Source organism: Mchenga conophoros, linkage group LG18 (genome assembly GCF_057382185.1).
Source record: "Mchenga conophoros isolate Kocher_MC1m ecotype Shallow Benthic linkage group LG18, M_conophoros_male_GT1.1, whole genome shotgun sequence".
NCBI lineage: Eukaryota > Metazoa > Chordata > Actinopteri > Cichliformes > Cichlidae > Mchenga > Mchenga conophoros.
Window position 1 is genome coordinate 19,190,468 of NC_140543.1, and position 27,478 is coordinate 19,217,945.

General features: G+C 38.5%; 1 protein-coding gene across 8 annotated transcripts in view; it reads right to left on the bottom strand.

Moving 5' to 3' along the window:
* The window catches only part of kmt2cb (lysine (K)-specific methyltransferase 2Cb), a 96,417-nt gene that overhangs the window by 56,185 nt on the left and 12,754 nt on the right, over positions 1 to 27,478 (bottom strand). For 7 of the 8 annotated variants that reach the window (XM_085255606.1, XM_085255607.1, XM_085255604.1 and 4 more), the window contains exons 2-10: positions 23,772 to 23,960; positions 11,395 to 11,483; positions 8,558 to 8,702; positions 7,448 to 7,651; positions 6,149 to 6,258; positions 5,887 to 5,996; positions 3,577 to 3,739; positions 3,278 to 3,449; positions 1,370 to 1,484 (exon numbers count right to left, since the gene is read on the bottom strand). In XM_085255606.1, the coding sequence (XP_085111732.1) occupies positions 1,370 to 1,484; positions 3,278 to 3,449; positions 3,577 to 3,739; positions 5,887 to 5,996; positions 6,149 to 6,258; positions 7,448 to 7,651; positions 8,558 to 8,702; positions 11,395 to 11,483; positions 23,772 to 23,959 (1,296 nt within the window). In that variant the 5' untranslated portion in view covers position 23,960. The remainder of the gene's footprint in view (positions 1 to 1,369; positions 1,485 to 3,277; positions 3,450 to 3,576; positions 3,740 to 5,886; positions 5,997 to 6,148; positions 6,259 to 7,447; positions 7,652 to 8,557; positions 8,703 to 11,394; positions 11,484 to 23,771; positions 23,961 to 27,478) is intronic. The other variant, XM_085255608.1, reaches the window with a different exon arrangement.

The window sequence follows — 27,478 nt, forward strand, 5'->3', positions numbered from 1 at the left end:
ATTTTTGCTGACATATTAACATTCAAATTTTTACTCTCTGAAAGAACCCCTCTGCTGGGGCTACATTTGCTTATTGAATAATTAAAAAAAAAAAAAAAAAAAGATATATATATCTATCTATATCTATCTATATCTCTCTCTCTCTCTCTCTCTCTCTCTCTCTCTCTCTCTCTCTCTCTCTCTCTCTCTCTCTCTCTATATATATATATATATATATATATATATATATATATATATATATATATATATATGTATATGTGTGTGTGTTAGCTTTACTTTGATAGCAAGATTGTTAACACAGAGTTTGTAATTGCAGAGAAATACTCTATTAATTTTGAGGATGTCATTTTCGAGCAGGAACCTCAGAAATGTCCCTTTGGGTTTAAGAGGTTGGGGTATTAATGTAGTTTGAGTTGCTGTGGGATGGGGGTGGGGGTATAGTAGAATTTTTTGTATTCTGTCTATTTTCTGAAACAACAACAACAAAAAAAAGATTGAAAATGAGATTTTATATTGTGAGCACTTCTTTTCCACAAGACATAGTCATTAAAACTTGCCTTTAACAAGACTGTATGCACTTACTTTAAATTAGCGGCTTACTCGGCTAACTAGCCTCTGAGCTCGGGTAAACCTTTTTCCTATGGTACGCAGTCAACAATTCTAGTGTTCATACTTAAAGCCACATCACAGGAACTTCACAGAACACCGAAACTGGAACAATGACTCATTTTTCATTGATTTCTACTTGAGTGAGACGACAATGCTCAGAACAAAACTACCACATGAGCGGGGACATAGGATGTAGGCAAGTGTTCCAGAGAAGCAAGTGCCAAGGCTGTGTGTGTGTGTGGGGGGGGGGGGTGAAATGCCCCTGTGCTGAGTCAAATAGAGAACCAAGAGTAAAGACCTTGCATCACCCGCTGTCTCTACTGATGTGCCCTACTCAAACTGGTGCTGCAAAAAAACATATTAGGCGGTGTGCTAACCAGCCAGCTGAGTGGCAAGCAAACCATTTGTGCATGAGCATTCACACAAACATAGTGTTATCTTCCAGCGCTGAGGCTGAACTGAAGTCTTTAAATGATCAGCTGGTCTGAGTCATTCATAACCACAGAAAGCACAAATTGAAACCATCAAAAAGCTACATTCTCGTGGGTGTCATATGCAAGGTCCAACTAACTTAATTTCTTTTCCATTTAATTGTATTGTTCAATTTTGTGATTGCACCAGATGAATCAATGCAGTTATTTGAAACACTTTAATCTAGTGCAAATACTTTTACTTACAAGCCTGTTTTTTTTTTCTTTGTTTTCGGTTTAATTTTTTTTTTTTTTTTAAATTTCAACATTACCCATTAGTTGTTTCCTACCTGACATCTCCATCCGTTGGTGGGAAGAGAGTCTATAACAGGTTGCAGACAGAAGGTATGGTACCCTTTGTCACACATGTCACACACCAGCATTTTAGTGTCCTCTCCTGGATTCCTACAAAGAGACAGTAAAAAGGTTTTAGGGTTGAGATTTATTTATTTATTTATTTTTGTCTAATACAATGAGACAATGTCATTTGTAATGATATAGCTCTATGCTTCCTTCTGTAATCCATTTCTTCTGCTAAGACCTGCAAGACCCGACCTCAACTGTCCTACTGCATCTACAGTTGAATTCTCTGAAAAGCTTACAAGTTCTTTGCTCCTATCCAAGTATAAATCAAATGCAGTAACTTTTCAAGTCCGGGTCACTTTCCAATTTCCATAAATTGTAAGGATATTACATTGACGTTGAAATTATGTTTAAAAAACAAAAAAACAAAGCCATTCATAGAGAATTGCACTGACCCATCAGACTGTAGCAGGCTAATAAGATCAAAACAGAAAGTGATTCAAAATCCCATTGCCACCAGTCATGGTTGATCAGAAACAGATTATTTCCGGTCACTGGCCAAATGATCAGTGGATCTCTGAACATTACAAGTGCTAAACTGTTTACATGGTAATATTCAGTTATTGTGAAATCTGAGTTAGAATGACAAGAAAAAGAAGAAGGAAAAGAAGTAATCATATCTTCCTAACAAAAAACCTTAACACTGTCAGTATTTAGACAGCTAATGTTAACGTAATCCAGCAGGTGGCACCGTCTAAGGATATTAACTTAATCAAAGGTTTAACAACATTGGAAATATTTTTAGGAGTAAGAGTCCTCTGCATGATATCAGTGGTAGACAGATTTCCCTAATATTTTTTATGTGTAGTTATTTATTTATTCATTTATATTGTACCCACCTTTGCTTTAATCAGCCTAGTGCTGTGTTTGCGGGTTTCTGAGTGAGTAACGGCAACACTGAATTTGCAGAGAGCCATCTGGTCAAAAAATATGCAATATAGCTCTTCATGGGCCATTACAAATGTTGATACAAATAGCAAATGGCTAATATTAGCCGATTATAGCCAAAATTAGAACTGATGTGTGAATGAAAGGAAGATTTCCATGTTAGATTGCTATACAAATAATTATGAAACTTCACGCAAGCCCCTTGTTCAGGAGGATGAAGGTAAGAAAAAAAATAGAAAGAAAAAAATAGCTAACAGGAAAGACCGCTTCATACCCAATTTATTAATAGCTTTAAATAAAACAAAGTCATCTCTATCACCACTTTTGTTCACACTAGCAAATGAAGTGACATTTGATTACTAGTTTTGCTAGTTGTACTGTTATACCCAGTGCTGAGTTTAAGCTATAGCTATATGCTGATGATGTCATTTTTTTCATTACTTAATGTTAGTAAAGAAATGCTAGTATGCTGAAACATTTGTCAAGCTGATTTACAGTAGCCTTAAGCATGTAGCTGTGCAAAGGTGTGAGAAGTTGCTGCGCTGTCCATAATGCCAATGAATTGGCTGAAGTAAAAAGATCTTTAAACTAATCAATTACACTATCTAAAACTGCATCGCAAAGCTCAAGATATTTTGAAAAATATAAATATGCAGCTACAGGATGGTAATGCAATATTTAATACTCAATAGACAGTGGTTACCCCAGGCAAACAGGCCTGGTTGCAAACAGAGCTCTTGTGCTGTTTAAATAAGGTCAGAGGTTATAAGACTGAGCTTCAGGGTACAACGTCCAGTCAGCTCCTCACAAACCACAGAGGTAAACAAACAAGCAGTAAGCATGAAGCCTGGTAGCTTTACAGAAATTAAGAAAGGAAAAAAGTAAACAAAAAGGAAAAAAACAAAGTAGGGAAAACCGTTATTTAGAGGAGAGGGGAAGTGACTCACTTGCACGTCTGGCAGATTTTGCACTCAGGGCACTGCCAACCTGCCCTCCTTAGAGGGGTCACAGCCATGTCCAGGCATATCCCATGGTAATGCAGACCACAACTGGTGCAAAAGAGCTGGTCCAGTAGATCCCCTGGGCTATCACATAGTACGCAATTTATATCATCTACAACTGTGGACAGTTGAATGAAAAGAGAAGGCAAGAAAAGTTTATACAATGCAATTTAGTCTTAGTTTTGTTAAATATACATTATGTTATTTTCCTATGGAGTTGACACATCAAATTTTTCTGAACTTACATTTGTGAGTGGCCAATTCAATGTGTTCTGGGCATAAGAGTGAGAGACTTCTGATATCCTGAAAAGTCCCAGCTGCCCCCGCACAGGGGTAATGATAGAGTTGAGCACATCCTTCAGCACAGCACTTAATGGATGCTCCAAGGCGCTTACAGTATGCACAGTGCTGCGGAGAAAAAGAGCGATCTTAAAATATGTCTAAAATCTCCCTTTTCTCCAACTAAAACACATTTCTTAAACACTAACAAACGTAATGTTTAAATGGTCTATAAATGCCTGATTTCACGTTAAAAAAAATCACATCACATCACAGAAAGGTGTTCGCTCCTATGTTTTTTTTGTTTTGTACTTTAACCTGCCACATCAAAGAATACCTGTCAAATCAGCCAAGATCTGATGTGTAGCACTTCTTCTTTCTGGACTATTTTATCTTAGTATATTTTTGGGAAACGGTTTATTTGGATTAAGACACCTGTCAGGGCTCTAGACTAACTTTTTGACATGGGCGCACCGGTACGCCTAACTTTAAAAATTTAGGCGTACCGGCACAAAAGTTAGGCGCACTCAAATTTTTCAACCGCATCGCTTAACACCGCAGTTTTACATGTGCACTTTCTTTGGGGGGGGGGAAGTCCATACAGACAATATTAATTTCTAAATTATTAACTAACAAACTTGTGCTTAAAGTGCTTTGTCAATATTGTAGAAAATGTTAAAAACTTAATCATCATCTTGGCCTCCTCTGACGACCTGTTTGCTGCTGTCTGCTGCTGAAAGGCCGTGGGGAGAGGGGACACTTGGGCAGTGCATTTATCGCAGCATATAATGTGTTTCCTGGATACACTGTGCTTTTTCAGCATTCAAATATTGATGGCACCGTGTCAGAGCACTGGCTATGAATTTCAGACAGCCTCAGACAGTCAGAAATATTATAATTCTGATCATTTATCAGTACTGATACACATGAGACTTCATCAGAATTGTGAAAATCACAGCACATGCCTTTGTGTGAAAGTATCTGAGAATAAAACACAGGAAAACATGAAGGAGATTTTCCTGGTCTGGCTTTTTATAGCAGATAACTTTAAAAATATTCTGCAATTTTGCATAATTTTAAGAAATTTAAATTTCTTCAGTATTGAACAGCAGAAATTAGGCTTTCTTGTCCGAGGTCATTTAAGTGAAAAAAAGAAAAAGCGCTGTAAACAACGCTAGACTGGTGGGTAATAAGCGAATGAATAATGCAGAAAACAGATTTGAGACGGGAAACTGTTCCTCAAGTACAGAGAGAGAGAGAGCTGTGCAGGAAGTGTGATTTTTATCGTGGTGGAAGCAAAACAGCAAAAGTCAGAGGGAATTCATGACGACATTGATCAAATGTGAAGCGCAGTTTGCTGCTTCTTTTGCTGCAGGCTCAGTGAATTTTGGTTGGAGAGAGGCAAAACCTGCAGCTCAGAATCAGCGCAAAAAGACGTAAACACAGCGCGGACCCGAAGAATCGCTAAGCTCCGACAGCGTGTCCGTGTTCAGGCCGTCGGGTGAGAAAGCCGAGAAAGACGAAGCTGATTCTGATGTGTTGGGTCCGCTCCGTGTTTAGGTCTTTGTGTGGAATCCGTTAATGAATTGATATCGCTTTATTCAAGCTACTCACCTCTCTCCTCCACCTGCACTTTCAACTGGACCACGGCCAATCAGAGAGGTCCCGCCCCTGACTATCTCTGATTGGTTTAGTCCACGATAGGTGCATAATGTGTGTCTGTTGTTGACCACACGGAGAGTTACAGAGATTTTTTTTTTGTTACCGGAACAGTTGGTCGCACCTGTGCGACCAAATATTTATTTTTAGTCGCACCACTGAAAAATTTGGTCGCATTTGCGACCAAATTGGTCGCACTCTAGAGCCCTGCCTGTTCAAAGTGCCATTTCAGCTACCTGATGATCAGGCTAGAAAACCTCACCCCAATTCCATTTCTCTGAGTTCCATGAGTGTGTACTAGTAACCACTTGGAGATCAAGTGGCAGCACTACTAATGGGTAGCACACACGATGGGCAGTGAAAAAAGAATCAGAGCTCTTTAAGTAGTACCACTTCTGCCGCTAGGAGCCAAGCTGCCATGAGAGCTCAGCCCTGTTGAGTGGTGTGACCTTTTCCATTTCACAGCTGAGAGAGCCATGCTGCCAGGCCGACCTTTACCAGCCAGTCTGATCCATCAGCTTTGTTGTGTTTCACTGAATCAGTCCCTCCCCTGCTGCCCCAACACATTAAGATGGTGTTAACACCCATTAGTCCCAGGATGTTCTCCCTTGACTCACCTTTGTGCTCCCTGAGTCAATGGCTCTGTCCACATTAAGCAGAGATTGTCCCTCGCCCTCACAAACACCGTCGGACCACAAGGCACAACTCTGATGTGCCCAGCATTGCCCTACAATTTAAAGACGGATGTGACAAACAAATAACTGAATCAGAGACAAATTCAGTATTAGCATATAAAGCATGTACACTTGTTAACTCTCCAAGTACAAATAATTACTGTTAAAATGGGATGTAGAAATAGGCTGAGTCCATTAGCCACACCTGACTCGAAGAGAGACTGGACGTTGAGATCTTCTGGAAGGCCGACATGAGAAAGCTCGTTCCAAAATCGACTGGCTGGGTCTGGCTCATCCTCGCAGCCTTCAGACCCACTGGAACAAAGAAAAAGGTTTTTTAAAAAAAAAGTCATCTCAGCACAGATTTTTTTTTAACGTAGAGAACAGCTTAAAAATGCACTATGCAAGAGAAGGACAGCCTGAATCAACTTGAGAATAAATTGAGGACAGAGACATAAAGGTAGAGAATGATGTGCCGTTTTTACAAAAGCAAAGAAATGAAGACAGAGAATGAGCTGGGGGAAAAATGTCTGTCCAAGTAAAAAGCTGTGGGGGAGGGAGGTGGATGAAGAGGAGGAGGACGGGAAGGAGGGCCATCTTTTTTAGCGTGTGCACAAGAGGCTGGCTGTTCTGTCTCATAAAATCTGTTGAAAGGGATGCATTTCTCCAACTCCCTGGCTTCAACTATTGAGCAGCATAGGATGTAGAATACGTGGAGAGGGAGCATTAACATTTAAAAGGATTTCCAGGAAACAACTAACAGCCAAAATCAAGATGGGGGTTTCTGGGAACATGATGGGAACCTATTCCTTACACTTTTATTAGCAATTATGAAATGGTCTTCTCTCCTAATCTCTTTTTTTCTTCTTAATTTTTAGTCTTAAATGATATATTATGATATATCTATTCTCTCTCACAGCTAAGGGCTCAATGACCAATCACACAAACAGGACACCAGCTACTGGTTGGCTAGGCCTGTTGCCAAACCCATAATGCTGTCACTGGCCATTACAGTACTGTGAACCCAGAGAGACAACCAACTGGTTTCAAAGGACCAAAACAAATCAGGCAGTTGTCCAATTGAGCGCAGGAAGGGTCTTTTATTTGTATGATTTGCATTTGTGTGCATACAAACACAAGACTCTTGTGTAACCTTTGCCTGATCTGGCATCTCATGGCCTGGGGAATACTGACAGTTGGGTGTGTATGTTAGGTGTGACCATATTAACCACCACTACTGCTTCATATTACCAGGATAACAAAATTCAAGTCAACTAAAAGAAAAATCTTTTTGATCAGACTAACAGCTTTCACAAGATTTCACAGTAACATCAGTGTATAGAAGCCAAGGACAAAAAAGAACAATGAAGTAAGCTGTTAGCAAATTTTCATTTCTTGCAGCTCATTAACTCATGACAAGGAAGCATTACAGATTGTGTCTTATTCCTAACCAACGATGGCAGCCAAACTATTTGTGACAACAGTGTCAGCCAGGCCTACTTACTTCTTCTCCTTCTGTCCTGAGGTGGTCTCTTCGGCCATTTTTGGCTGAGCAGTTTTATCACCATCGCTGCCATCGCCTGTTGAGCTCCCATCAGCTTTGTGGCTGAAGAGTGCTTCAAGCTGAGACGTGACGGTGAATACTTGTAGTTCCCCCTGACCCAGAAGGCTACGACCACCGCAGTAACAGAAGGCACAGAGACGCTCACTAAAAGAAAGAAAATGGGTGGTAGAGGGTGTTTAATTATATATACCTACTGTGACTTAATACAGTGCCATACGTGTCACCATGAATTAAGGCCTCCTTCTTGTGGCACTGGGACTGTCTGTGCTGCAATATACATAAAACCTCACAAAGCAAAGCAGACAGACTATCACCACACATAGACACACACACACAGTCTCCCAAACACATACTGCTATAAGCAGACAACTTGTAAAAATTATAATGTATTTAAGTAACACAGACCTTGTAATTTAGAAAGAAAGAAAGAAAGAAAGAAAGAAAGAAAGAAAGAAAGAAAGAAAGAAAGAAAGAAAGAAAGAAAGAAAGAAAGAAAGAAAGAAAGAAAGAAAGAAAGAAAGAAAGAAAGAAAGAAAGAAAGAAAGAAAGAAAGGCAGATAGACAAGTCCGGTTATACAACAGATATTTGGATGTGCTAACAATCAACATTTTAAGTGAGAAAGCCATCTTGGAGACAAAGTGGTAAACAGAAAAGCAGCAGAACAGTGGCCAAGAGCTGGAAAGTTGAGTAATAAAGCAAGCAGCAAATATTTATCACATTAAGTGCTGAGATGGTACTGTTAATAAGATCCCAGGAGAGGCTCCTGATCTGCTTTCCATCACCAACATCGATAGAACAGACAGGCCAGAAGACTGATTGCAACCTCTAACAAAGTGACACCTGGGAGGAAAAGGGCTGCCTCTACCTGCTGATGACTCCCACCTAATCCATCCATGCATGTATCTAGTATGTGCTAGACCTGTGCTTATTCATTCATAAAAACAATTTAAAAAGTAAAAAGATACACACAGAGTCTCTCACACACATGCATGCACGGTTCTTTATTTCTCAAAAACAGCGATTCTGGGGAAGTGAAAAGTTTTTTTAACCTGCTTTTGACTTCTCTACTTGTTGGGACAGATGGTCCTGCTGAATTCTCGGCTAGAGGGCTCTGGGCCAGAGGGGAAGAGGGCCTGTCCTCCTCTGGCACCTCACTGGTCACTTCCACAGTCTCCACCGGCTGGATTTGTGTTTCTGATGGTAAAAATGAAAAAGACACGGAAGGAAAAAAGAGAAAAGATCTGTTAGGGAGTAGAGAAACAGCTAAGCACTGAATTGTTCCAATGCATCTGCCTCTGTGCTGGTAAATGCTCCTCAATTCACTGCCAATTATGACTGCATGTTTAGCATACAGCCCCTGACAGACACAGGCTGTTACAGGACAGGTTGGTTATATTCTAGTCTTTTTCCTCCAGGTCAGAAACACAGCCTTTTTTAGCAAGATGGATGGTAAAATATGGGGACCATATGCTCAAGCACTGATTACAATAAACTCAGTGGGAACATCAAGGTCTTGTACAGAATAGTGATAACAATAGAGGCAGGGAATAAAAGAGATGGCATGGCTGTCAAAATATCTCAAGTAGCTAGAATTAATATTTTGGGGGAATAAAAAAAGTTCAATCCTGGACTCATATCTGACATATCACGACTGCTTTTAATTTTACTTTAATTGACGAAACCCTCAATTCACTCTGCTAATCATACAAAACAACTCCCAGCAGTACCTCTCACTGAGACTTTGGGCCATGTAAAATGTTATTAATATTTCATTGGCATGTAATTAGGCTAATGCCACAATGATTGTGTCATCCAAAGGAATTAAAAAAGGGCAAAATTCATATTAGGCTTACTACTACTTACCTACTGATAACTGAATGCATACGCAATGGATGTTTTACAATTATTTTTTACAAGACATCAACTGATTAAACTGATTGTTGCTTTTCCCGCCTCATTTTTTAGATAATAGCTCATTATATTTGTTAAATTAAAAAAAAAAGGTTGTGTTATCCTGTTTAGCAGGGCTCCACAATTATGGGCACGATAATTATCACAATTACTGACATAATAATGTTGCCACACGTAAACATAACAATGCTTTAACATCCATGTCATCCTACATTTCTGCTAATGTACCAATGTACAAATCTTTGCATCAAACTAAAATTGGTCCTCTTTATTCAACTAAATTAACTAAAGAAAAAATAAATAAATAAATATATATATTTTTTAAATAAACTGCAGCAGCACTTAAAGCAGGGTATGAGTTTCACATTTACATTGTGTTACATTCCTGTCAATTAAATAATAATATTTGCAGATATGTAAGATGTTTATTCACTTGTCCAGAGTGGAGGCATATAGTTAGGCGCTGATTTAGTGGCACGTTCGCTGCTTTTTCTTTATGTTTGTTTTGCGAAGCAAGCATTTTCAGATTCAATCAATCATGTTCATTTAATTGTTGGAAAAATAAAATTGTGACCAAGATTAAAATTTCATCAACTGTGCAGACCTACTGTTAAGTAAGATCAGATTACAAAAACTGATAGGTGACAGTACTACTCTTACCAATGCTAATGGATCAATTACTTTAACACAACTATGTAGGCATAGGATGCTAGTATACATAATACACCAAAGGGTGAGTAAAATTAGGAGCAAACTTTGCATTCAAAAACTATACTGACAGACTACACATTTCCACCTGGGCATTCAAAACACAAACTTGCGGAAACCAGCCCTGGCAGCATTGAATTGGGGGAAATTTAAAGCAAATTTAAATTAAATCGCAGCCATTGTCACCAAGAGTAAGGATGTTCTGCTAAGTATGTTCTGCTCAGTACTGCGGCTTTCCATGCCTCTACCACACTATCTGAGAGAGAGGGGTCGCTTTTGGGGGATTGGAATGAAAAAAAGAAAAAGAAGAAGCATTATAATCTCTAAAGTACCATAATCAAAACTGATAACGCCATGGCTTATCACTTTATCAGTCGTTAATTTCTCTACACATTCCCTAGATGCAATCACACTGTTTTAATGGTAATGTATATTGAAAATGTGAGCTATGTGACCTCTAAGTATAACAATTTAGAGACAGACAAAATAAACAATGCATTTAAAAGGCTATAATATACTGTGCTTGACCTCAGCACATATCACTTTAAGGACAAGACTGCACAGAGTCACAAATTTCATTTTGCCAAAAGCCCAGAGGCAGAGAGCCACTGAAGAAACCACTGAGTTTTAAGTGCATCTGGCGGTAGACTGAAAAGGCAAAGTGAATGCTTGGTTATTTCATAACATCATTTACAAAAAAAAATGTTGAAGGGTTTTAAACTCTGAAATATTGCCTTTGTTTGTTCTAAGGTAAATGATACCAGAAGAACGGCAAGTCATTGACAGCGTCACATTTCCAACTATCTTCAGCTCAGCAACAGGGCGGCACTGAAATGTATCAGAATGGGAGGCATGGTCACATGATGTGATGTACACACATAAAAAAGGCACATAAATGGGTCTGGAGAGACTGATGGGATTTTAAAAAGCTTTTAGAGGGCATTAGCCTTGGGCTCTTTCCCTCTGCACCTCAATGCCAATCTCAGAGCAAGAGGAGAGATGGAAGCAGTAAGGGGAGAAGAAAAAATACACACCCACTACAGCTTCACAGCTCAAGCTAAACCCATTCAATTATAGCCCTGAAAAACAGGCACTGGGTGCTAAGAAAAAGCTCTCATCCATCCTTCTCCAGGAGAAGGAGACTCATCTACCTTTACTAACATACCCTTCAAAGCACTGCATAAGGCTACTTGGGGTGCAGGTTCAAGTCATATATCACTCTCAGTAAAACCAATGTGTATATAAAAGATCAAAAACAAAGTCTCACCTGTGTCCTGAGGGTCTATGGACTCTGTTATCTCAGTCCCATCCATGCTGTCCTCCTCATCCACAACAACTCTCCCTCTGGTGCGACCCCTGGAGTAAGAAAAACAAACAAACAAAGAAACAGAGGAAATGAAAAGAAATAAGACATTAAAACTACACAACTTCACCTCGAGACGGGGGAGTGGTGGTTTAGTCATGAATTAATTAAATATCGTCATGGCTTTCACTGATTTTTAATGGAGGCATTGAAGTCATGGGTAAGGCAAAAGGGTGGTACTGGTGGGGTGTTTCATACATATTCGTGTTACAGCTACAAGGAGAAACTCTGGTAAAACATAGAGGCAATGAAAATAAATGGGCGATTCAGTGATGATGGCGCTATTGGCCTATTTATGGTAACCACAATGGTAGCATCACAGTGACGTCATCACAGCCACCGTTTTACTGTTTCTGATGTCATGCCAGACTTGCTGAACGATAGGTGCTGCCACTCAGACAAAACCTCCTCATATAGTAGGAGACAAAACATGTAGAGGAAGCAAAGAAATCAATTTGTCCTCCTGAAAGTTTCATCTTTTCACACTATTGCAACATTCAACTCTGCATAAGCTGTGTCTTCAAACCAGCTGCATGACCAACACAAGGTTAGAAAAGACACATGAGGTGCACAGCAAACTGAAACGACACCAAAAAGTGTCTCACACCAGCCATTGTGAGATCACTTTCAGCAAGAGGAGCGCAACAACAGCAAGTATAAATGGCCCTCAGTCACACCAGTATAGAGACTAGCTGGTAACCCCCTGGAAACCACCAGTTAGTAGGGAAGAAATCCGCATTACCCCAAACTGGTTAGTGAATGGTTGCTGGCTGTCATAAGATGAATTTGGTTAAAGAAAAACTAATCTACACTTACTGGTTTGGGGGAACTTAGAGCTGGGCGATATGAGATTTTTTCATATCACGATATGTTTTTTTCATTTCAGGCGATAACGATATCTATCACGATATAAGCCAAATAACTATATTTGTAAGATTTAAATGTGCCGTTGCTCACAAGTAAAATGTGAAATAATCAGCAGCTTGTTTTTATTTAAATATTTATTTCCCATAATAAGTTCAACAGGGTAGATGTACTTAAGGAACATGAGACTTTTTCAGATAAATAAAGGCAAATATTGCAAACTACACAAAAGGCAGCCGCTAAAGCGTTTAAGTTTCAAAATAGAACAAACGAAACAGACTAAATTGTCAATTCCACTTAGAAACAAAATATTAATTCTAAAAATAAATCTTAGTTTGTTTTACAGAAGAACAGACAAAACTGACTAACTTTTGTCAATATCAAATAAACTGAGAACTAAAAGGAAATTCTCAATCTCTCCTTGTTGTATAGCTGAGCTTTTCAAACAGTTTTAACAGTTACTTTAGTCTGACAAAAGCCGAATGACGAATTAGCGCTTCCAGTCAGAGACTGAGGCTACGTCCACACGTACACGGGTATTTCTGAAAACTGAGATTTTCCGTTTTCGTTTTAAAAAATAATCCCGTCCACACATAAAGGGAGAAATGAAGGAAAACGCTGCTATGAACATGCCAAAGCAGCAGGTGGCGCTAGATTCCTAACCGTGCAGAAATGTTGGCCAATCAGAAGTCTAGAAGCCTCGGTGGGAAAAAGTAAACAAAGCTGGGGCATAGAAGCAGAACCGAGTCGTATGTGTGGAGGGACAGTAACTGTGTGTATATGTAAGCATTTAAACACTGCAGAGAGTAGAATTAACAGTAACAGTATTGTAGAAATTCATTTCACCGAAACAATAACGTGGCGCACAGTGTGACGCATGCTCCAGTTTATTGTATTTCCAGACTTGCTTTCGGCACAATTTACAGTGCACGCTACTCTATTTTTTGTCAGACTTGAAATAGCCGAAATACCTTCACACTACGGAACTTCTATGGCTCTTCCGTTTGACAATCTCTCCGGCATTGGAACCATCATCTGTTTTCTCTTCGGTCACACTCGGTTGATTTTTCTAGTCGGCACACTCATTTCCTCCATTACCCGCTGGCTCCATTACCCGCTGGCTGCTTCCCAAACAAACACACGTGCGGCTTGGCACTTGTGCTGTACGTAACAAGCCACGCGACGTGACGCTGCGGCTGTGATTGGTTCGGCTCTGCGCTACTTAATTTGGATTGGCTGACCTTTTTTTTTTTTCTTTGAGGACAAGAGCGGCGAGGTCTATCGCGATAGCTTAATTTCTCTATCGAGTAAAAGTTATATCGCGATACATATCGTTATCGTTCTATCGCCCAGCTCTAGGGGAACTCAAAGAAAGAGTTTGTAAAGCTTTGGAATTACCTGGATTTCTGCATGAATTAGTCATACACTATGGTATGACAGTCATACTAAGCAACCATTCATGGTCAGTGCTGCAAAATGCAACAACCAGCTGTTGTCGTTTAGCTAGTTTGTTGTTCAGTTTGCTACTCACAATAACTAACTGCAACAATATCTGGAATAAATGTTCATATGCATGCACCTTTTCTTGTGTTAGAGCCCTGACTTCAGTTCAGGAGATGAGGCTTGAGGTGAGGAGGAAGAGGATGAGGTAGAGATGAGGGAGAAGACATAGCAGTAGTTAAGGAAGAGAAAGACATAATGAGAAAGACATGACGAAAGCATTCATGTACAAATGTTAAATAGTCATATAGAGTTTGAAAGAGCTATTTGTGATCTTTAAATTAAAACTAACTTGTAAGTGGGCTGGTCTCTATCCACATACATAAAACCCAATTAGACAGAAGGATAATGACCATCTTGGCCACTGTATTCAAGGTAGTCAAGTAACATGGTGGCTTCCACAAGTTGATGCTCACAATTTTTTCTATTAAATCTAAACAAAGAAAAGAAAAAAGATCAAATTAAAAAAAACAAACAAACAAAAAACCAACTTACTGTACCTTTAAGGCCAGCATGTTCTTAAATTGTGTACAACTAGTTTAGGATTAGCGATAATTTTTGAGAAGAGGGTGTTCTGCAAAGATACCCCAATCACACCGAGTCCAATAATGCTGAAGCAGTTGAACATGAGGTCAAGAGAATAAGTAAAACACCAGCAGAAAACTCTACAGGAAATAAATTAATGAAACGGCAGAAATTTAAAAAATAAATAAAATACACATCTCAAATTTTAAAAAGGTCACTGTGAAACATGGAAAGTTTGAGACTGCTCTGCAACCTCGGGGACTGACATCCTGGAAGTGTTGAGGCAATCAAAAAAGAAAGAAATTACATTATATGATTGTAGCAGACAATAACCTGAAGCTTGGGGAGCAGCTGGATAGTGAAACAGACATTGACCTAGAGCATACAGATAAATACACAACAGAATAGTTGAAAAATAAAATGTATGATTTTTTTAACAACAGCAAAAAAAAGAGACTTAACCCAACCAACGTGCTTTGGCAAGATCTGAAGAGGGCTGTTTAATAAAACAGACATCCAAGAAATGCATTTATTTATCAATATAGCCTCTCAGATCTGTACACCTAACCATCTCCCCTACAACCACGCTGGACCAGGTTTTGGATTACTCAGTTTAACTGTGACTAAAATTCTCACCTCTAGCCCTTTAACCCTTTAAGACCTACCATAGAACCAAGTCCGCCAGAGCTTATATTATATTTTTACATGCTGTGGAGCCATTTTTGGGAGCATTTCAAGTTGCTATACATCAATACAACCATTATAGCCCAGATTTTAATAATATGTATTCATTAAGTGCATAGTAATTATATAAATTGCAAAAAAGTGCAATAAACTACAAAAAAATTGAAAATCGTTTTTGATTTTTTAACATATATTTGTAGTTAGAGAAATTTAAGAGGCTTATCCCTCAAAACTGTAAATACAAAAAAGTTGCACAAAATAGTTTCCCACCACAGGAAATTTATTTTGAGTGTCTTCATAGTTTTATTTTTGAAATACACCAATTTTTATACACTGCAGGAAAAACGAAAATAAATATTATACTGCAAATTTGCAAAAAAGCAGCATATGCATCAAAATAAACTATTTCCAGCAGTGCAATATGAGTCCTAAGCATCCCAGAAACGACACAGAAAGTCATAAAGTCAAAGATAACTTTTAAAAAGAGCAGTATAGGCCCTGAGGCCCTGATCGCAAAAAAGACTACATTTCCGCGAAAATGACGTCACTTCCGGTTTCGGCCAGGTAATGGCGGAAATGCAAAAGTTCGCACTGACGTCTATTCCAACGTAGGAAGTGTTTTGAACAGCTGATCGGACCGGCAAAGCGTGTTTCTGGAATATTATGTTTTTGTTCCTGCAAGCGCTTTTTATGCAGTTTTTGCAAAGCTTTATGTGGAAGGAAACCGTGACCTAGGACAAGCTGATGGCACAATATGTAAGTACAACTCCTCCGGTTTCATATGCAAAAAAATTTTTTGCGCTAGCTTACGTGGTTGCAGTGCTACCGGGATTTAAAAATAGTTACGCATAACAGAGCGTTCCCGCTCCGATCGGCTCTAAAGGGTTAAGGTGATTGTCTGTGAACGATCATAATATGTGTAATGTTAGCTTTTAAAGAAGTCCTTAGTATCAACACACTTTTCTAACAAAGAAAGTTCCACCTTTCTTATATTTCACTGTATGTGCCATGTCAGCAAACAGACAACCACGTGTACATTTACAAACAGGCGTTGTGTGCCAACTCATACTCTCAGACACACCAACTCATACCTTGCTTGTACACACAGTATGTAAATATCTGCCAGTGTCAGCATCCCTTCAACGCAAGCTCAGTTAACCTAATCTTGGAAGCAGCATGTGGAGGGGATAATTGTCATGGATACAAATTAAATAGCAACACCGAGTGCTAGCAGGCTAAGTGGGGAGAACAAACACAGCCCAAAGGAGAGCAGTATGTCTCCGGGGTACTCAGGAGGATCCAGCGGGTGGGAAGTGAGGGAGGAGATTGGGGGTGGGGGTGGGTAATTTTGTGTCACTGGAGAGAAAAATCACAAATGGCTAGATGCCAAATCAACCCCTCCTTCTAAATGACTTCCATGGGGAATGACAGAAGAAGTCTCTAGCAAACCTTGGCTAAAAACAATTACCTGTGAGCTTGAGTCAAACATAAATAACTTGATGTAGAAACAAACAACTGCATTTTAACAGACAACTCTGTTATAGCCTATTACATGGCCTAGTATGAACCAACTGCTGTAGTTCAGGATCATATGGAAGTCGGTGTAGATATAATCAGGAATGGTGGATGGCCTCTCTCAGTAACTATTCTATATCAATTTAATTTTTTAATGCTATTCTGAACAAATTTACTTTTCAGTTTTTAATTTTGTTATCTTTAAAAATCAAACAGTAGCTAAGTACATAGCAATAGCAAAAGCCGCAGTCAGCTAGTCTTTATGGAAAAAGTTACAAATGAGGGTATCAGCGACTGGATGCCACCAGGGAGTGGAAGGAGATGTTGCTTTACTGGCCTTACTGCTTCAACTGTCTGGAAAGGGTCTGCATGATGGCATTACAGTAGATTGTCAAAGCCTGGATCCCAGTATAGCAGATGGATTGATGAGTGGCTTGCACAGCTTGGATGATTTTTGATTTATGTTGATATTTTAATGACGAGACTCTTCTGGTCTTGCAAGATCAAAAGACAGCAGTCTGTAGTTACTCATTTATTGCTTTTGGAAGACTAGAAGCAACAAATTGGCTTACAGGAGAAAATAAGATAATGTCCCAACATGAAACATGAGTGGAACTCTGCCACAAGCAGAACAGCTCATTTTCTGATTTGTTTTCATAATTCACTATTTTTTCAACACTTTTTTCCCCCCTTTAAAATAAATAAATAAATAAATAAATAAATCAGAGGGTACTGTGTTAATTTTTTCACTGGATGCACAGTGGACTTACAGCAAAATAGTATCTGGTTCTCTTATAAGAAACAACTTTTATTTTAAGAATAAGATGAGCATAAAAATTTAATTAATCTCAGTGGATACTGAGAAAAAAAAGAAATTACTGAAGAGTGTTATAGTGGGGACTGTAGCTTGCAGGTAGCAGCACTTACTAGTACAAATAACCTAAAGGGCATTTTCAGTTCTTCTTTACCAATGACTTGCTGTCAACGATAACAGACTATCGAATTTAAAGTGTGGATCTATTAAAACAAGCTGCCAGCAGCAGCACTATAGTACAATAGTAGTGACACAGCACAACTCAAATGTAAGCACAAAATTAGCCTAGGTAGCATTTTCACTGGAAATATTAAGTATAATATGACTGCTCTACACTTTAGTTTAATAATATCTAAGTTGAGGTAACTTGTCGTTCATCAGCAGCCTGCACAGTATTGCCACATAATAAAAAATGAAAAATGTCTTCCTCCTTCCTCCCTTTCCACCATTTGAATTGCTGTCATTTACTTGGCTAAACAATATGTAACTGCATCAGTGATTACCAGCCACCGTTTGCTCTTCCTGTTGTAAGAAGTATATCTAGCGAGTGCTCCAACGATGCTTGGGTGAGTCATTTGTTTACATTTCGGTCATACATCACCAGCTGATAGCCTGGTCGTACTCTGTGTTTTTTGGCTCAAGTAGTGAAACAAGTTTGTCGTTTCCGGCTTTCGCACAAATAATTTTAAGGTACTGTGCTTTGTTGGGTTTTTTTCAATGACCTCAGCTGTTACCAAATCGTCATCAGAGCCGGACACCTGGCTGTCTGCCTGTCGGACATGTCTGAGTGTGCCTCATTATTGTGTGCAATACGGAATATAAGTGTAGGATGCTGCTATAGTAATGATATCATGATATGACACTTTAAAAAAAAAAAAAAACACATAAAAAATTATGCTGGTATTATTAGAACAGCCCTAGATTGTGTATACCAGAAACTGTTGATCTACTGGAATTGTCCTGGTCAAAATGCATTGTCTTGTTGATGCCATTGGTCAAATGAGAATGGCCAGACTATTTCCAGCTGACAGCAGTTCGCACAGGCTCACGAAGATTGGGAAAAAAGGTTGCCTGGTCTAATGAGTCTCAATTTCTGCTCCAACATTTGGATGATAGAACCACAATTTGGTATAAACAACATGAAAGCATGGATCCATCCTGCCTTGTAACAGTTCAGACTGGTTTTAATGACGAGAAAGATATTTTCTTGTCCCTCTTTGGTCCTCTTAGTATCAAACTGAGCATCATTTAAACACCACAGCCTGTCTGAGTTCTATTGTTGACCATGTCTGTCCCTTATAACCACATTGTATCCATTTTTGCATGGCTACTTTCAACAGAACAACAAGGAACGTTTCAAAATCATCTCAATTGGGTTTCTTGAACGTTACAATGAGTTCACAGTACTCAAGTGGCCTCTATAGTTACCAGATCGCAATCCAAAAGTGCACCTTTGGTCTCATGTAGAACAGGATATCTCTATAAGAAATATGCAGACAAAGAATCTACAGCAACTGTGTGCTGCTATTGTGTCAATATGGACCAAATATTCTAAAGCTAAAATGGGCTCTTACCCAGCACTGGGTAGGCGTACCTAACAAATTGTCCAGTGAATGTATATTATTCAAACCTGGTCAATATGGTAAGAACATGTAAAAAAAAACTCATGTCCATACCAATAACCAGCTAAAGATGTATAAAGGTATAAAAGAGCATCAAACCATTTATGAGATGACCATGTAGTTAGGGCTGCCACAAACGACTATTTTAATAGTCGACTAGTCACAGATTATTTTTTGCGATTAGTCGACTAATCAGATCATGCATCCATTGGACGTAAAACGTACAGCTTATGTGCTAACTAAAAATAAAGACAAGATGATAGTTTATTAAATTTTAATGAAATTAGCAGATTGTTTCGGTGGAGTTTAATAAACTCAGCCGTCTGCTCCTTGCTATCTAAAATATAACAGGACACCGGAGCATATTCTCGAGCATCTCACACTTCTGATAATCAGTTGTCTGCTTGACGTTTATTCAGCTGTGTAAAAACTATAACTTTAATCTCAGCCAAACCGATTTACTCAGGAACAAATAAAATACTGAAAAAAGCCAAACGATAACATTTTTAAGTTATCTAAGTGACTCATATATCATGTTTAACCTGAGTAGCGAAAGACGGCAGTGGGTTTGAAAACGATTTGCCGGGAGTCCGGTGTTCTCACCTGCTCTAGTGAGCCTTGAACCTCGGCTCGCTATCGAGCTGGTGAGTAACAGATGTTTCCGAAAACGTTGGAGCGCTTTTGAAAATATGTGGTGTCTTGATAAACTGAGCAGATATTTGAAGTTTACACAGCTACATGCTCCCCTGAAATTATGTGTAATGTTTATTTTGTGACCCAGAAAGTATAATAAGAGTAATATTAAAACTAACTAGCTGCCGCTATTGTTGGAAACTGAGTTGGGCCGCGCTATGAATTCTGTGATAGGTTGGGCCACGAAGTACACACCCGACCCATCCTTTAAATCTGGGGAAATGAAGGGCACATTTGTCGGAGTCTTCGAATTTGGACAGTCTTCGTCGTGTCGCTGTAACGTAATCGGCCTACAAATGCGGGCACAGGAGGATGCGGTTCCTGAATTTGGACACGGCTGCGATACCGGACACTGCTTCTTCTTCTTCGGGATTTAACGGCAGCTGGCATCCTTGTACATGCAGTGCTGCCATCTTTTGTTTCAGTCCGCTATTACACTCTTAAATCCTACTACTTATTCCTGCGTCTTTTGGGATCTTACAAAGCTTCAAACGACGCATCGACTATTAAATTAGTCGTCGGCGATTTTGATAGTCGACGTAATCGTGACTAGTCGACTAATCGTTGCAGTCCTACATGTAGTATGCTTAGTACATGGCCAACTGCTGCTACTACTACTACTACTATCTAGTAAAATTTTCATTAAATACAATTTTTATCTTTCAAGTATTTCTAGTATCTAATAGCAGAAACCAAGCCCAAATTGATATATGAGCAGTTATAAGCCTATGATCACAACCTGAAAACAGGTGTTGGCAGTGACGTCTTTGCACAGACCACCACACAGCATCAAGCTGTATATTATATTATTCAGAACTAATGAGATCAAATTGCAGCATTCAGACAGCCAGTTATGTCACTGACAAATGCAAAAGACTAGTGTTCGGGTCCCATACCCTGCACAACTTCCCCCCACAGTCCTACCACAGGGAGAGCGAGCAAGAGAGACAGGGAAAAGAAAAAAAAAAAAAAAGAAAAGGTGAAAATAATGCTCTGGTAAGTAGTCCCAGCTAGCACAGTGCTGCCTGGAAAACCTGACAAGGATCATGTTGCTCTGGAAGAGATGGACTAGCAGATGGAGCATAAGCAAATCTAGTAAATTCTAACCAATCAGGTCTACAACAGCGATTTATAGAGCATCCACCTTTGTCACAAATCAATACCCTTAATCACACTTATCTATGACAATTTTAAAATTAAAACATACACCACAGAATGAAGCTGATTAGCCTATGAGAACAATTAATTGGTCTAGAATGACGTTATAAGTGTTCACCATGGTTCGATTACAAGTTACAGTACAGTTTAGAGGACCAGCCATTCCTCATTAGCCTGTAGGCTTTTATGACCAACAGTAATTAGAAATCGGGATGGAGTAAATTGTCTGAATTCACAAAGCTGTAATCACTGTGTTGGGGGTGTTTTATGGAATATGAGCTTGCAATTTAGCTTTCAGGAGGTGTTTGTATCTAATTAAATGAAATCTGAGAGGGGATAAATAATTGTGGCAGAGCTAAATAAGTGTGTAATCAGCAGCCTATTCTGCAAAAATAATGACATACTTTAAAATATATACAAATTGTAATTCTATTCTTGATTCTTAACAAAACCCTAGCCATTACAAAGATATAAATAAAACTGCTGATGGTTAGTTCGTGACCAGTTAAACAACATTAAGTATTTCAAGTGTGTCCCTGGTCATCCTTCTACTGTGGCATTAATGTATTGTCTGAATACTTGGAGATTAAACGATCCATTGGGAACAGGGTATTAAGATTGAATGAGAGGACAGACTGAGGAGAGAGTTAAGAACCTTGCGGGCATTATTTTACAGCTCTAAGCTGCATTGTATGTTGCTAAGGAAGTCACAGAGAAGCAGGACACCTTGCACCCCAAGGACTTCTACAAAGGACTTAAAGTAGTAACTTATGCAATGCTAGAATGACCATAAAATATTTTGTAGTTTCAGACTACTTTAAGTAAGAAGTGGTCAACCACGGTACTATTGAGTACACTGCAAAAGGCCCCCACTTTAATTCCAGGAGGAAACACAAATCCCTTTGGATTCAAATAGGAGCAGCCAAAAGTAGGTTCAGACCACTTTAAATATGCCACATATAGTATAAGGACCATTTTCAGATTTAAACTGAGGGCTTTTTTCCCCAATGCTTCCTATGCACCACCTTGATATTTTTGTTTAATAACATGGGATTAAGTTTTAATGCCGTCTCTTACCAGGTAAGCACTGGATTTAATAAGCAGTAACACAGAATGGGGTATTTAAGCTCATGACACCTGACAGAATTTGGAGGAGAAGCAATAATAAAAGGCAAGATCACCCATTTTTCCAAAGCTGGTTTTGTGTACTTAACTTACCATGAATAATAAATACATAAAAATAAAAATAATAACCAGTGAAAGATTTTAAGTTACCACTGTTACTATGATTTCTTAGGTTTACTGTAAAATTTCACATAGAGTGATGTACATGGTGGCAGGAGAGCAACGGTAAGTCTCACCACAACCATCTTATTAAATCTTGCATAGTTTTCTGGGGTTTTGTTATCAAGTTTACAGTGTTATGTAAAAGTAAAGGGGTTTAAATACCATACATGACTTTCTAAAGTCTACGAGTCCGATTCAGCAAGTTAAATTTATTTTTCACTCTGTGTTGCAAATGTCGGTTACAGAACTGTAGCCTAATTTTCTAAACTTTGATCACAAGAATAGTTTAAGAAGAAAACCATGTATTTGTAATCATTTACGCGTATCAATTCTCGGTTGTGGTGAACATTGCAGATCTACTCCACTGTGCCCATTGCAACAGCAACAAATTCCCAAGGCTTATTTTTGGCCAAATATTAAATGTTGCCCAGGTTCAACACCCTTAATCATTGCTGTGATCGCATTCAGCAAGAATAACCAATTCAGCAAGAATTAAGTAATTCCCTATTCAATTTTATTTATATAGTGCTGAATCACATAAAGCATCAAGGTGTTTTATTTTGTTAGGTAAAGACCTTACAATAACACAGACAAAATTACAAATTCAGATGACTGCATGAGAAAAAGTGCTTGGTGACAGTGGAAAGGAAAAAAACCCTTTTAGCAGGATGAAACTTTAAAAAAAAAAAAAAAAAAAAAGCAGGCTTAGGGACAGGCAGCTATTTATGCAACCAGTTAGGGTAAGAGGAGGAAGACAGCACAAAAAAAACACATTAATGGAAAAGAGACAGAAATAAAATAAAAATTTAAAAAAATCCACAAAACTAATGATTAAATACAGAGTGGTGTATAAACACAGTGAGAGGGGAAAAAGTGAATGAAGAAGAAGCGCTCAGTGCATTAAAGGAAGCAGCCTAGACCGATTGCAACGTAACTAAGAGGGTTCAGGGTTACACGATCCAGCCTTATCTATAAGATCAAACAGTTTTAAACGTAATCTTAAAAAGTAGAGAGGGTATCTATCTCCAGAATCCAAACTGGGAGCTGGTTCCACAGAAGAGAGGCCTCCCAATCTACTTTAAAATATCCTGGGTACAACAAGTAAGCCCACAGTCTGAGAGCAAAGTGGTCTAATGGGGTGATATGGTACTATGAGGTCTTAGAGATAAGATGGGGCCTGATTATTTAAAAGCTTAAATGCGACGAGAAGGATCTTAAATTAGATTCTGGATTTAAGAGGACGATAATTAAGAAAATCTAATATGAGAGACATATGGGTATGTCTCTAAAACCTCACCTGCGCTGTCACTAAGGGGAAATGGTGAAGCAGGTAATATCAGATATTTAAAATATATAAAGTTTGAAAAGAATATGGGATTCACACTTCTTCTTCTTTTGGCTCCGCACATCTTACAAATCCAATGTCAAGAAAAATTTCAAGACTAATTTAAAGTCTAAACCTAAGTATTTTATAGAGGGGGTCCGGCACCAGACCACTGCTTACAAAAAGTATTACATAAAGTTACTGCACTAGCAATGCTAACCAATTCAGCAAGAATAAGTAATTCCCTGAGCTTTAAAAATACAAACTGATTTGAATGTCAAAGGTAAAAACCTACTTTTTTCTGTTCTTAGACGTGGATAAGGGTGGTGCCTGGGGTAGGAGGGCAGCAGCATCCTTGCGCGGCCTGCCACGTGGTCGCTTGTCTGCGTGGGCAGGACTTCCTGTGGACGTGGCCCCTACACTGCTTGATGGCGGTGAGGGTCCCTGGTCAGAGGGCTCCACAGTCTTATCCTCTGATGACATTCTGAAAAACCGTTAAGAAAGACGAGGTAAGCAATGTTTGGAAAAAAGCAAAACGGATGCTGATTTGCACCTAATCTGAATTTATATTAACAGGTTTTAATTTAGTACATGTCTAAGACGCTATTTTTAACTGATAAACATGGAAGTCCATGTTTTTTGAATAATTTTTGATTTATCTGTAAACTCAAACAGCGTAGTCAGAAAGCTTTTGTCGCCTTTGAAATTTTCTGCATTTTGTTCAGACAATTAAATTGATTTCATCTTTTCATATACAACTACTCTGATATGTTATTGAAAATCAGACCCTGGTAGCAATATTAAACTCAAAGTCTACTTAGGAATGATACATGCTCAGCACACCTAGGTTTTGATGCACATAGTTATATTCAAGTCTCTCCAGAGATCCTGTATTTCATAGGTGTCAAACTCTGGCCCGTGGGCCAGCCTAATTACATTTGGCCCGCATCATCAGCACACTTTTTTCCTGGTACTGATAAAGGAAAAAAGTGTGCTGATGATGTGTAGGTAACACATTCGTACTTTTAGAGAAATTTAAGTTTGAAATAGTGAGTGCAAAATCTGTCTTGCCTTATTATAAACAGCACTAATTTCAGTGTTTCCTGCTCACACGCACCTATTGAAATTAATCTATTTGACAACATACTTTGTGGATAACTGCTTACTTCATTTTACTTCTTTGTGATTTTATCAAATTAATTTGCTAGCATTTGATTATTTTGGGGCAGTTTGAATAAGTGTGCTGTAAGTGGCTTCCTGTGGAAAATGGCTGCTCTGTTATACTTGGAGGTCTCTACCAATAAGACTGTGCAACTAACCCCCCAAGTGTTATCACAATTTTGTCTTAAAAAATCCCCCCAAAAAACCCTCAATATCTTGACACCACCCCCCCTTCAGTTAAATTACTAAATGGTAGAAATTGTGTTTAATAATTGCAATCTCAACATAGACCAAATACTTAGAATTGAGTTCTTTTGGGTTTTTTTCCTACATAAACACCATTCCTGTCCTCTTTACAAATTCTGTGAAAATGCATCATCTTTGCTTTTGTTTTCATTATTGTGTTTTGTAACTGTTTTGATATGTAAACTACTAATTAAAGAAGTATGTATACTCATTTATGGCTGAAAATGAGAGAGGAAATCACGTACTTTGTTGTTTTTACAGGCAACTCTAGATTATTTGCTATTTTTAGATTCTGTTCTCTTTTTCATAAACAAGAGCATGTCTGACAATTCACTTTTATATACAGCGCCAACTCCCATCTAAAGTTGCCTCAAAGTGCTCTACATGGCAAGGTGAAGACCCAAGACCCTAATATATTAGAGGAACCCCCCCACCCAATGAATCAGTGCACATGCTTGGTAACAAGTGGGAAGGAAGAGCTTCCTTTTAACAAGAAGAGACCTCCAAAAAACAGGCTCAGGGATCTGCTGTGATTGGTGGGGGATAGAGGGGATAGAAGAGTACAGAAAGGCAAGAGCAAAAAGGGGAAGAAAAAAAAAAAGCACACACGGGAAAGTTAACAACATACAATAGTGTAAAAGAAACTGACATGCTAACCATTAACAGAACGTATTGAACACAAATTGATAATTTACAACTTTTGTTTTGACCTGAATACCTGCGAACACCCGATTTGTATACATGGTTGCTTCATTCACCATTTAGCCAAAAGAGAAACCAAACAGTTGCCACTGACCTTAGCCAATAAGCTCGCCAAACTTTAATGGTGAAGATTTAGCTTATAATAATTTTATTTGACTCATGTACAACATGCAATAGTTATCATATTCCCTCTTCTTTTTGAATCCTTTAGGGGGGGAAAAGGTGACGAATGTAAAGCTGGCTTCTTTGGTCCATCTCAATTTTTAAAGAACCCCCCCCCCCAAAAAAAAACTTTCACAGAGATGTTTGTGAGCTTACCCCAACTGCCATCTACTACTCAGTGTATCCTATGCATTCACTTTGTTGGCTAGCTGTAAACAGTATGCAAGAAACTTGTTTTGGGAACTGTGTGTCTTGTTTTGTGATAGCTGCAGCATTAGCCCGCCCACTATGCCTGCAGGGAAATGAAGTAGTGCGCTCAGGAAAACACTGCGCCGCTGTTGCACATAAAATGCAGAAATTACAACTTTCTTTGGAACACTGTCATTTCTCAAACACTGGTATTAGTCATAAATTTGTGTTTTTAGAAACAGCAGAGTATTGCAGTATCCTTCCGGTATGTATACCATGCAAAACTACATTAAAAAAACTACAAGGCACAGCTTCAGTCTACCCATCCTGATATAAAGACCTGATAGGTGCTTCAGTTCTGGTTGGTGTTCCCAAACTTCCATTTAAAAACAATGAATGATGATGAATGATGAATGCTCTTGGGCATTTTCATTTTCCAGAAACTTCTTGTATATTTGCAGATCTGTTTTAACACAGTTAAAACCTTTTAAAAAAAAACTTAAAAAGACACAACCAGTGAGGATATGTCTCCAATCTATAACACCCATCTAGCCGTAGAAGCCTGATGTTGTCTTTCAATCTTCAGTAGCATTTAATAACACTGCTTTAGTGTTGTCACTGTACCTTACTGTGTCCAAATCAATTTTTAAAAAATGAACTGAATTCATGTTAGGACTTTTGATTACATAATTTCAAATAATTGGTTTTAAGCATTTTTGAGGTGGCTTATCTGACCAGAGACATCTCAAACACACCAAGATTACAGTTTTTTGGTAGAAGCAAACTAGGGGTTTAGAGAAAATCAAAAAATTCAATGCTGAGCAAAAAATTGTTTGTTAGCTTTTGACTACTGTAAGTACAGTGCAGTAGGATTTCTACTTCTTACTCAAAGCCATCTGTAATCACTCCACATACAGCCAGTTCACATTTTCTATTCTCTGCAACCCACACACTGAAGGAAAAGCCACTACAAAGCACTCAATGGTAAACAATGGGAATACTGCCCTTTACTTGTATTTAACAATACAAAGTAATTTTGAGATGGCAGGATTGTAGTGGTAAATGGACTACAATTCTAGTAAGACTAGAAATAAATGAATTTAAGCTTTGCTAGACCATTTATAACCATGCTCAGATTCCTGCAAACCTGATGTTTCTGGTAAATTTTAAAACCAGTTCATAAGAAAAACTGTACAGCTGGAACAAAAATACTGGGTTGACTGTCAGCATCTAAAAGAATAAAAGTCCCAGAGTAGCTGTTTTATTTAAATGTTTTTATTTTTAATAATAATAATAATAATAATAGATGCATGGAGGATTAATATAGCTGATCACAGGAAGATGCATTTAGAAGTGGCAGATCAAAAATGTCAACACCTCTCATGCGTTATGGTTAAAATAGTGGAGACGTTTAGCAAAAGATATGTCTTTCTGCAGTTTTCTACACACTTGTTTATACTTAAAAAGAAAACAAATAGTCAATAACGTATTAAAGCAATGTACTTTAAAAACTTGTGAGCAACTTTTAATTAAAATATAAAT